The sequence below is a fragment of the Blennius ocellaris genome (genome assembly GCF_963422515.1).
Source record: "Blennius ocellaris genome assembly, chromosome: 16".
NCBI lineage: Eukaryota > Metazoa > Chordata > Actinopteri > Blenniiformes > Blenniidae > Blennius > Blennius ocellaris.
The window spans coordinates 11080878-11093412 of record NC_137665.1 but is presented as its reverse complement, the minus strand read 5'-3'; the positions used below and the strand labels follow the sequence as shown (position 1 = coordinate 11093412).

Below are 12535 nucleotides of genomic sequence, written 5' to 3'. Positions count from 1 at the left end.
ATAAATCCGCACCTTAGGACAATATCATGAAAAGGAACGTACTTTATGTTTCCAAATAAGCCTTGTACATGTATTAAGCGTGTGTCGAAACAGGCACAGTTCGAGGCGTTTAGTTTGAAATGACACGAAGGAAAAAGCCTCTCCACCTCCTCAGACTTGATGCAGCTGCCTGGTGGAGATAATTGGAGCTCTAAGTGCGCTCTGCGCTGCGCTGCGCTCTCACACACACAGAGAACAATTGATGGGAGACAAACTCCTCTATGACGCGAGGAAATACTGATCGGAGAATCAAACGATTTGTTCACTTTTTCGAGCGACACAGTTTTTTCTTTTTGATTTATGTTTACGGAGGGGGACTTACGCACGGATTGTTCGGCATCTGTGCCATAGCACAGCAGTGAGGCGGCTTCGCCAAAAATAATGCCCCTTACCTGCAACTTTTTCAACAGGGGCCTCATGGGTTATTGTGGTATCATCGACAATTTACGTGTTTTGCCATCGTCTCGCGCTAGATGGAAACTGTTGTTGATGTGCACCATGCTGTGCTTTTGGGGATATTTCATATATTCCAACTTTGGCGACCGTTTAACTGCGTTCCCGGTGAGGCGCGCAAGCCAGGGAGTCACTTCTGACAATCACATCTCCAGGGGCTTGCTGCACGAGAAAAACGATGGGGACTACGCAGGGGAAGAGTTGGAAGAAGTTGATAGTGACGATGGACTCGGGGAAGACCTTCCCGATGAGCAGTTGCGACGAAGGCTTCCGCAGGCGATCATCATCGGGGTGAAGAAAGGAGGGACCCGCGCGCTGCTGGAGTATCTGCGCATGCATCCGGACGTCGTTGCTACGGGAGCAGAGCCGCACTTCTTCGACCGCAACTACGAGAAGGGACTGGACTGGTACAGGTAAACCCCGACCTCCGCTTATAATCAAACTTTATACCTGGACAGCCAGCGTGCACCAAAGCAGCTCAGTCTGGCAAAGACGAGTTTAATTAAATTGTACTCACATCCAACTGCTGGAGGTTTGAAATCATGTGCTGTTAGTGCACTCACTGAAGAACGTTCAGGGCATTTTCAAGACTTTGTGTGACAACTAAAAACGCTGCATGCCATTGATAGGTCACAAAATAAAATATGTGGAAATATGGAATATTACATAAGTGCGCTCACAATTAGAAAATCTGTAAATTGAAGAAAATTCTCACTGCGTTTGACAAAAGCTTTAGCCACAGGAAAATAAAAAAGAGAGAGAGAGAGAGAGAGAGAGAGAGAGAGAGAGAGAGAGAGAGAGCGTCATGTTCTTTTGATTTGATCTGACGCCTTTTCTGATCCTGAGCAGTCTGGGTGGTTTGCTCAGGGACCCTCGGCAATGGGCTTTGAACCAACAAACTTCTGGTTACAAACTGCCTAGTTTTGAAAAAATCAGGGGTCAGGAAGTGACCATATGTGGTTGTACGGCTCACAAAGGGCTCGCAGCTAAAATGTAACTTGTTAAAATAAAATAAATTCAATTAATAAATAAACATGATTGCATTTAAATGGCAAACAGAAAGCATTATTGTGGATACTTTGGGGGAAATGAACTGTGCCAAGTTGTAATCTTCTTCTGAATATTAAGACATTTCAGCTTTCGTCTTCATCTCAAACCTAATATTGCTCATTTGCCATCACTTTACCTGGATCACTCCCAGTTGACATAAACTGTAATCTGCTGTCATAATCAATAGTTCACTAAGCTGTTGGAGTCACAAGAGGATTAAAAGTGGCATTTCAGTTATTGTTTTGTTTGTTTTGATTGATCAAAGTTAGAAGAAAAACCTATCACTGCATTAAAATAGGCTTTATTGAGCCTTATGAGATTTGTCAGTGACTTATATGTGTAAATGTTATGTTATGTAATACTTTGAAGTCACCTTGTGATTTACACACACATTTGTTGCTGAAAGTTGTGTTCAATTCTGTATTTACTTGGTGAGAAAAGCACTAAAACGGTATTTAAGCAGATGACTTGTAACGTCTTGTGATTGGTGAAGGCAAAATGAAGGTGTTGTCTCTCTTTGTCAAAGAGACCAAAATCCAAATAAAATGGTAATTGAGTCGTGGGGTTGTGCAACTGGAACATCTTGACACTGTTTACAACTTGAAGATCTTCATTCCTGAGGGAAGATATTCCAGTTGTTCAAGTTCAACCATAATTAAACAATCAAAATGTGTTTTAATTGGTTGTTTCAGTCATTCGATAGTGGTTTTGAAACTTGACTCAGGAATGAAGATCTTCAAGATGCATATATGTAAAGATGTTTCTTTATGGTGCTGACCTATACAAGTGTCAAAGTCTAAGGCTATGCACATTCCTTTACTCGTTGTATGACGGTAATTGCAAATTCCATCATTGTGCATTGAAGACTATGAATGAAAGCCAGCAATTATCTGCTCACTGATGCAATCACTCAACTTTCACAGCTCATAGTGGAAAAACAGAAAACTCCAGGTGAATAATACCGATGGAATATCAATATCTTTTGTAGCCAAGTTGTTTGTCCTTGAGTGCCTTACATCAGAGTGACTACATTGTTCACCAGAGATAATAAGAGATGCTGCTGCTTTCGGTGTCCATTTGACTGAACTCGGGGATAAACACGCAATGTCAAAGGATTTAGACAGTGTTTCAAAGCTGGTTCTATGAAGCCACAATAGGGGAAGCGAAGTATTGTTCAAAGGACTTCTCGCTTAAGCTCCTTTAAGAATTTCCGGTCAGGTTTAGGACATTTTTGGATGATCAGTCTGTGAAGAGGATCTTTTATCTGTCCCTACAGATTGAACATTAGGATCAAAGTGACACTATGCTTGGAGACGTTTTGAAATTATTACACTTAATAGTCTTCGTAGTATTCCAATATTCCCCTCGTAGTGCGTTAGTGGAAAATGCAATGGAAGAAGATATGCTTAAAAAAGAAAATGTTCCATCACTGAAAAGCTTCAACACCTTAACGTTTCTTCCTCCATAGCAGGTGGAGCTAAACATCCAGCCACTGAATCTGAGACACTACGCATAAGAGTACCACGGCAACGACTCAAACTTAATATATAGGAGAGTCCTGGAGCATACAGCTCTTGGATTAATCATTGTGAGAGTAATATTTTATTGTGCAAAGGTGTCTACTTTGCAAAGGTGACTGGCTTCTCCATATGTTTCACTTCATTACCCTTGCACTAATATCGAGCTGTCACTCGGGAAGTAAGGCACGGTGTGTTGCGTGGGCTTATCAGCTCCCATGGTGGCATTGAGTTATGCCCACAACATTTATCTGCTGTGACTGGTGTGTCCATCCTGCTGGAGGTCCACTGTGTCCATCCCCCTGGAGGCCCCCATAGAGGAGAAAGCCCTTCGCACAGCAGGACACCGACAACAATATAACATGTTTTCACCCACAGACAGCAAAAAAAAAAAAAAAGAGAGAGAGAGAGACCCAGACAGACAATTGTGCACGCTTACTCACACAGAGCACAGTGGGCAATTCCTTAAATCCGTGGGAACTGCTTCCTGCTCGGCCCCTCCTTTCTTTAAATACGACATCATTTTAACTTCCCCCTAAATGTCTCTTCTGGCAAATTAAACACTCATCTACTGAAAGCACACTTAACTCAAGTCTTGAGCGTTCTATACAGTAAATGTGACTTAATCGCTGTAATCATGTTTTTCTTCTTAAAGTTCCACAATGAAGAGGTTTCTTACAACTCAGCGAGTGTCAGAGGAGACAGCCTACAGTAATCCTGCTCAGAGCCCCGGGGGAGCTTATTGCAGCGCAGTGCCACATAGAGGGCAGTAAATTTAGAGTGAGCCTTTTCTTACTGTTGCACCGCAGAGCTCAATGAAAGGGGGTGTTGGAGAACCCCCGAGGACTGCATTAACCACAACAATAAAGGAGCAGACAATTAGTGTGAAACATGTTTTCTCTGCCTTTACTTTGTATGCAAATGTGCTCAGAAGGGTGAAAGTGCCCTTTGACGAAGCCCAGCAGGAGTTCCTCAGAAAGAGCGTTCATTGGAACCTTCCCAAGAAAAGACTCAAACACTAGAAGTAAGCATTTTTTTAAAGCCTAAAAGTTGACTTTTGAAGATCATTCTCTGCAAAAGTTGAATTTTTTTTTCAGCCCCTGAAGAGTAGCTTCATCTGAGTCTACTGGTGGATTTTTGCTTACTCAACACTTTTAGTTGCATGGAATCCAGGGAATTGGTGCAAGTGAGAGCGATTTCCCAATGAATGTAATGTGCTTAAACTAATGTGTCAGCATGCTGACAAGAAAAGAGAAGTGCATTGATAATGAGATGCTTCAAATGAGCAATTCACACACGTGAGGTGACGTTTCCAACATAGATTTTTTCTCTAACAGCCTTGACAATTTAAAAAACATTATGTCCTTCAAAAAGCTTTTCAATCTTGTCCTCTTATAATTTTTTTTTTTTTTTTGTGCAAGCATCTATTAAATGAATCAATCAGACTGTCAATACAGGTAATCGGAACCCCGCCCCTCCTTATTCTGGCTACTGGAGATTAATTTGCCACAGCAACCCCCTGGACTTTTCCTTGAGGCAATTTGTCAAACCGCAGCACTTATCACAGCACTTTGGAAACACTGAAACAAAACAAGTTCACTCCATTATATCCCCATGAGTTGTTGACTTCCTCCTTGCCCTCCTTTGTTGTATCTTCAGAGAGATTCGGTTGTTTTTCTGATATTTCCCCTTCACTCTCCTGCTGAAACTCCCTGACAGAAAGTCAGAGTGACTTTAGAAAGAAGCAGCCCTCTTTGAAAGCCCCAGTCTTTGAAATGATGCTCACTTTTACTGATCCCGTCAGACCAAACTGCCTCTGTGAGGAACTTGATAAATATTTGAGCCTTACATATGATAGTCAGAGGTTTTTGAACGCAATAATTTAGCAAAGCCTCCACTGCATGCCTTTTTACCACAGTGCACAAAACACACTCATATCATGTCTCTGAGCGAAGAGTAACAACAAGCAACAAGCATCTGCTACATGATACTTCTCGTCTTTAATTTCTTAATCCAGAATTTAAGATCTCACCTGTTGTTGAGTCTCTCTGAGCGCAATTAGATTGTAATGATGTTTTTTATTCAAGCACACCACCTGCTTTACTCCATTAGAGTTCTGAAGACAGTGTGTGACGTAACACGTCAAATGTGCCGGTAGCAATCAGTCTTCGTAGTTGTTAACTTACCTCTGTGATATATGCAAAACAACACAATGTGATTAGCTCCAGGCATTTGGTGTACCTGGGAAGCAACACCCTGTTTTAAAGTGCTCGCTGGCTCCATAAACCATGAAGTGAATTGTTTTGTGTGAATGCAAGGCTGACAGCTGTGTGAAGGGAGCCAGGATGCCTTATGTACCATTCCCCCATCGTCTCCTCCTCCTCTCTTCAGAATGGGCCTCTTTCCACCAGAAAGCCAGGTGGCCTTGAGTTCTGCATATTGACAGTAATGATGGAGGATGGGAAAAAGTCATTCTCTGCTCCATCCCTGTTGTTCAGGAATTCTGTGGAGAGACTGACTGCTGCTCAGCTTTATATAAGAAGGTCATTTGTGTGAGGCTGCTGCTGCTGCTGCAACTGATGATGCTGATGATGATGACTTTCACATGCCTGATAAGACGGACTGCGACATTCAGCCAACACCTTCCCTGTAGATGCCTTCCTCTTTGATTTCTTTCTGCTCTGATTATTGTAAGTGGTTGCATGCCACCACCTATCATCCTGTCTTTGAGAAGGGGGGTGATTCTAACAGTACCTCAACCCCTCTCAGAGCTGCAGGGGAAGATTAGAATTCATCACTGCATTAGATAATTCTGAGGGTTTGAGGTTTTTCTTTTTCTTTCTTGGAGCTGTCCCTTGTCAGCGAGGTCTGAAAAACTGAAATATAGATGCCAATTAGACTCAGTCAATGCAAAATTCTGTCAGATATATCTAAAAAAAATTCTGGCAGGAGTTTCCTGCACTGTACTGGTTGTATACTTTGGTGAATTCCTGTCCTGAAGGCTTCATGTGACAGCTGAGCACAAAGCTTCATGCAGTAATTCCTACCTTTGAACCTCGACGCTTATGGCAATGAAGGTAAACAGGCAACGTATTTCAAACCGTATGAAGTGGCACTTGATAACTTGAACACGTAAAGTGGTCCTTTGTCGTCTCCATTCTCCACATGGTGCCTGGTTTAATCTATTGCTCTCTTTACCCCTTCCTCTCCGGCAGTGTCTCTTTCTCATAACCCTTTTCCTCTGTGCCGCCTCTAATTTTCTCCTAATTACTGCAGTTCCTTTCTGAGTTGAGGTGAGAGGGAAAAAGATGGTGATGTTGAAAGTATCAACAACATTATAGATCTAATGCAGTAATTATAAGTAGAAACAGTTTCAAAGTGTAAAATCCACGATTTTCAGCTTTAACAATACATTTGAATCCTACTTGGATGTTTTAGAATATTTCTGTGTTTATAGATTTATGAAGTAAAATGGGAACATGCAGAATTAATTAAGGGGCAAAATGTCAATGCAGACTCAAAGAGTGGGCTGGTTTTTATGTTGTTGTCTGGAAGCTGAATGTGAATGCCTTTGCATGGCTGATTGATAGATGAAAATGCAATGGATCCTATTGGTTCCACATTGTTTATTAAACATTACAAATTGTTAAAACTTCCTACATGTACCCCCCTTGGGCAACTCTTTCACTCAGTCAGGGTTGTTCTCTCATGCTTTATCTGTGCTAAGATGAATAATGCATGGACTCCGCATGCAGATTGTTTTCCTCGTTGAAAGTTTGATTGGTGTTAAGTTTTTGTTCTCTTTAAAGCCCTGAGGAAGGCTTCCACCGTGCTAATTGAGTTATTTGAGTCTTGTCCACCAATTACCTATATTGCATTCTTGATGTTCTTTTGGGCATTTTCAACTTTGGTTCCATTTGTCAGGATAACTAAACGTGAAATACAAAGGTAGCAAAGAACAGGTGACACGAGATATGAAACAGTATAACAAGCAGTACTTCTTGTGTGTTTGTATCTGTCACTGATAAATAATGAGTGACGCCTCTTCTCCCAGCGCTCTCCACTGAAAAGTTTTCTTTCTGAAACATACATTTATATAAAAAAAACTGCCAGGGCTAAAGGGAGATGTCGAAGTGTCTGGTGTGCACACCGACTGATGGTTGGAAATGATGGCAATCACTTTAATGACATGGCTCATCTGCCTCCCCATTGTTTGATTAACCCCTCACTATCAAAAACTGACAATATTTTCTCACATCGGGGTTGTGGTGGTGGGGGTGTGTCCGAGCGCGGGCGCAGTGGAGAGCTGGAGGAGCTGCTCGGGGGAGGTGGGGCCCAGATGCAGCAGGAGCAGGTTATGATGAGCTGGCGGCGTCGGAAGTCCTTCCTGTGGTAGACGGAGAGGCGGACCAGGGACTGACAGCGAACACCGTTAGAATGTGATACCTGCAGACCAAACACATCTCAACCCAAATTTTAAAGTTTAAAAACACCCAGTGTGTATTATTGTCAAGTAGGATCAACCCACGCATATATACACTAAAAGGAATTATAAACAACATGATTAAAAGGATTTTGATCCAGTTATATAGGCTTTGTGTTCACACCATGTTCACCTGACTTCCGTGTGTGTTTATCCACAGCCTATATATTCATCACTCACTGTCATCGCCATCGCCATGTAGATATTTCCCCTTCTCTCTCTCTCTCTCTCTCTCTCTCGCTCTTTCTCTCTCTGGAGAAAAGGCAGCCATCCATGTAGCCAAGAAGGCAGTCATCCGACCCCTAATGCTCTATCGTGTTTTGCTCAGTCCTAATTCCCCTTGACTCACTTTTGCCATTATCCAGTCAGAGCTGCAGTTAACAGGGTGCATTGTGATCAACCTGAGCCTTCCAGGGTCAAAAAGGATATGCATTGACGAAAATGAAGAGCTAAAGCTTTTCCTTGGAAGGAATTTAAATTGTTGCAAAATCTTCAAAACATGAGGAGAAAGGTGCATAATATTTAAAACCCCAATCCTGCCTCGTCGGAGCAAAACCATCATTTATATGTTTACATGCAGGGGTCTAAGAATTATCGGCTTCAGGTAGATTGATTGTCAGCAGAATTTATGTTTATTTATGTCTCAAGAGTTTGAACATTTTGTTAACAGTGTTTGTGTTTCACGTGTAGTTGTGGATGATTGCTAGAACTCCTGCCATAAATACCAGACACTGTCACTTATTTTCCACTCAAAGCTGCTCACAATGTCTGCAGTTGTTTTTTTGGATGATGCTTTAATTATTCCAGCCTAACTTAGTTTGAAATATACAATGTAAACATAATTTTTTTTTAAAAATCCATCATTCTTTCAGAGCATTATTCTTTAGCTGTTAAAATACAAATATGTTATTTTAAAGATTAATGTCTGCAATGGTTCAAAGTGAATTAAACTGTCCAATATTGTAACCATAAACAACCATCATTGTTTTTTGTTTGTTTGTTTGTTTGTTTGTTTTTTTAGGAACTTGATGCCCAAATCGACAGAAAACCAAATGACGATTGAGAAATCCCCGTCTTACTTCATCAACAGCAGAGTTCCTGCTCGAATCCACGCCATGTCTAACTTAACAAAGCTGATACTTCTCGTCCGGGACCCTGTCACCCGGGTTATCTCAGACTACGCTCATGTTCTGGAGAAGAGAGTAAATGTTTCCTCCTTTGAGACCATGGCCTTCAAGAACATGTCAGCAGTGGTGAACAGTGAGTGGACTGGCATTCGAATCAGCCTCTATGCTAAACACATGGTGAACTGGATCCAGTACTTCCCCTTGAAACGGCTGCTGGTTGTCGACGGAGACCGTCTCATTAGGGAACCTGCCGCTGAATTAAGTCGTGTTCAGGACTTTCTTGGTCTCAGGAAGTTGATCACAAAGAAGAACTTTGTCTTTGACACAGAAAAAGGCTTCTACTGCACCACAAAGGCTGAAGAAGACTACAAGATCCCACATTGTCTGGGAAAAGGCAAGGGCCGAGCCCATCCAGTTGTTCGTCCAGAATTGATACAGCAGCTAAAGATATTTTACAAACCCTTTAATAGGATGTTTTACAAAATGGTTGGTCAGGACTTTGGTTGGGATTAAGGAAAACAAAAGGGTGATAACAAAACGAAAAGAGTGATGTGGTTCCATGGTGTGTGGTTTTTATTTTCTTTTACCTTGCCAGTCGGGAGAAATGGTTTTACAGTATCTGTACAGTATTGATGGTATGTAAAATACTCAGAGCTCTATTTTAGGATAATTTATTGTTATGATATGAACTCACTAAGGTGCCTAATCAGGGGTATTCATCCGTTCTGATGAAGAATTTTTTCAAAGCACAGTGTCTTTACAGGTGTTGTCATCTGGGTCACACTCCCTGTTTTCTCTAGGATGTTTTGGGGGGTTTCGGTTTAAACTTGGGTCTATCTTACTAAATGACGGGTAATATCCTCTCAACATTTGTATGATGCTCAGAGGTCTGTGGGCCCACTTAGTCAAGTCAAAGCATGCCTCAGCTGAACCAGTACAACTTGCCAACTGGATCAATACAGTAATAGCTCCTCATCGTGTCAATTAGACCTGAAAGATGGTAATGCCTTAGTCCCTCGAGGGTTTCAATACAGCATTGAACCATTAATGGTGGCAAGTTTATGGTTGACCCTTGGGCCAAATTCAGGTTAATATAAGAATATACATTCCCATTGCAATATTGCAGCTTCACTGCTGTATTACTATTTCTATGTTAATCTGGATCCAAAACGGTTCAGTCAAAGAACATCTGGGATGTTTTTTTATCCAGATCTTTTAAGCCCTGAACAAAAAATGGATCCTCAGAAAAAAAGTAATCTCCCCAGAATGCAATGGCTCTCATCCATTAACATTCACTGCTCACTGGAAACAGGTAATGTGTCAGTTCGACCCTTTCCGACACAACACTGCAATTTCTAGCGTTAAAAACAACATTCCAATGTATAATTTCAGTGATACCTGAACAAACCTTTCCATACTCAATTCTGGATTCACGTTGAAGGTTGGGTTTTATTCAACTTTCATGAACATGAAACAGCACTTGTAACATTATTCTATTATTCCATGACAAATGAACTGCAACCATGTTGTAGAGGCACTATTTTTATGTGTACATTGCTTGGCAAACACTGAAATGAAGCGGGTTTGACTGAGACATTGATTAAATGGTTCAGTCATTTACATGAAGTAAGAAATAAAGCTGTTTTAAAGAAATAAAATATGATAGTCCTTGTAATTCTTGAATATCAGGGAAGAACTGAAAGAAAGAAGAATCTTAGTTTCCTCACTGAAATTGTTGTGTGATTGATACTCTACCACTACATCACCTGTGCATATTGTCTTGATTCCCCAGGGGAAGAAGTGTGCTGCTGTCTCTAATTCAGCATTTTGCTCATTATAGCAGTACTAGGCTAATTAACTCCTGCATTTAGCTGTCTCAGCCTACCACTGCCGCCACTTGGTGTGTATGCTGCAAAGATCCACACAAACACAAAGTGTAAACATAGAAGTGACATTATTCAAACAAAACAAGAAACCTTTTTTTTTTTGTTTGAGCTTGGTTACAACATAATCAGTGTTGAGCCATGGTTGCTTCTGATTTTACAGCATCTTGCCTCCAACAAGGAATTAGTCTGTTGTGCGAATATGTTTTGTGTTTTGTGGTCTGTGAACTCTCCTCCAGCAACTCAGGTGTCATGACGTTGGTGATATATTCCGAAGAAGCATCAGTCACTTTGTGCTTTTAACAAACAGCCTTTATGTAACTCACCGGAAAACATCATCATTTACTGGAGGCTGCTAGAAATGGTGAAGTCGGAGTCTCTGGTGGAAAGCAAGCAGTCGGATCACCAAGGAAGCAGCGCCCTTTGCAATTATAGCGATAGAGGAGGGTTGCAGTAATTGCTTGGCTCCCAACTGGGGAATTGCTGTTAGCACACATCCCTTTTGGCTGATGTAAGGGATGCTTCTGTTATTTGCAGGCAGGGAAGACAAGGAAAATAGACACCTGGCAGCACTGAGAATTAAGAGACTTCAAACAGCCCCTTGACAGCTACCTCTGGGGAAATAGTATCAGAGTCACTGAATAAGAGTTAAAGAAACTAAAACACGTCACAACAGCACGCAGTTTGTTTTGGAGGATAACAGATGTAAAGAAATGTGTTGTTCGGCTGGACGAAGAAACAAAATCAGTCATCCAGGTTACATGATCTGGATCTTAAAATGCAAATGGACTTGATTTAGTGGTTAAAGAAGTTTGATTTCTTGACTTCAAAACCTTCCAAACCAGTCCAGTTGCCTTTCAAACGAACAATTTAAAAAGAGTAATACATGTAATAAATACTAAGAAAAACATAAAAAAAAAATTGAGTAGAAAAGTAGAATATATATTGATATTTTAATATGAGGAATCAATTTAAAAACAGATTAACATGCTGTTGGAAGTATCAATATTGTTGGCATCAATCTGTACATCACAAGCTTAAGATACTTACTACGAGGGTAGAGATACATATTTGCATGTGAACTCTTGCATGACCAATCTCTTCATGAGGAAAAGCTTTCAGAACATGGTTGTTTATCAATTCAGAGGAAAGAGGAAGAGGAAAAATTGATTTCAAAGAAATCCACCAGAATAAAGTAAAAAACAAAAACAAAACAAAAAAACAGCCACTTTGCATGAAGAGAGTATGTGGTTTGAGAGCATGAATCTTGAGTACAGTCTGTCCTGCTTTCAACAGGCTCTTCAGAATTGCTCAAATTCACCCTAATAAAAGCAGAGTGGTGATGAAAGAAAAAGAAATACCAAGATGGCTCTAGACCCCAACAAAACTACATGTGTATTGTATGTCTTCCCTTCCATTAAAGCAGACCCACCTCGTCTTCGGTCATGAGCAAATTGGAGTCTATCTCAGCTGACGTCAAGCAAAAAGCTGGGTACGCTCTGGATGGGTCACTCTTCAGGTAAACATTCCCGCGAAACAGGAGCAAACCCGGGGCTACGCTGGCTCCACTTCCTTGCTGGGCCACAGAGGAACCAGGCCGGGGCCAGACACGTCATCAGGTGGGGGCGGAGTTATTGATGGAGTTATTGCTACTTACAAGGCGGAAGAGACGCAAACCGGCTTTCTGAAAACTATAATGAACACGGTGCCCTGGAGTGGTTATAATGAAAAAAATGTAAATAACGTGTGGGCACGATATAATAAGTCGTTCCCTGAAGTTAATAATGGGAGGAAATTAGGTCATTTTATCCGTGAGCTCTCGAGACCACAACAAGCTTGCGGCGCTGCGCTGTCAGCTGAGTGAGATATATAATTTAGAAACAGTTTTGTTTTCACGCTTTTCATCATAACATCATTGTAACTTACTTCACTTTCATGTCTTGTTTCGCGTTATGACCGCAGGCGGGGGCAATGCACTCGCTA

At 41.3% G+C, this 12535-nt stretch overlaps 1 protein-coding gene across 1 annotated transcript; it reads left to right on the top strand.

Moving 5' to 3' along the window:
• Positions 1–537: 537 nt before the first annotated feature.
• Positions 538–10246, top strand: LOC308141729 (heparan sulfate glucosamine 3-O-sulfotransferase 3A1-like; the record flags this gene model as incomplete). The annotated part of the gene is made up of 2 exons (XM_080511940.1): positions 538–905; positions 8564–10246. 2 exons carry the CDS (start codon positions 538–540, stop codon positions 9180–9182), a joined length of 987 nt encoding a protein of 328 aa, XP_080368066.1. The 3' UTR covers positions 9183–10246.
• Between the last annotated feature and the right edge of the window lie 2289 nt (positions 10247–12535).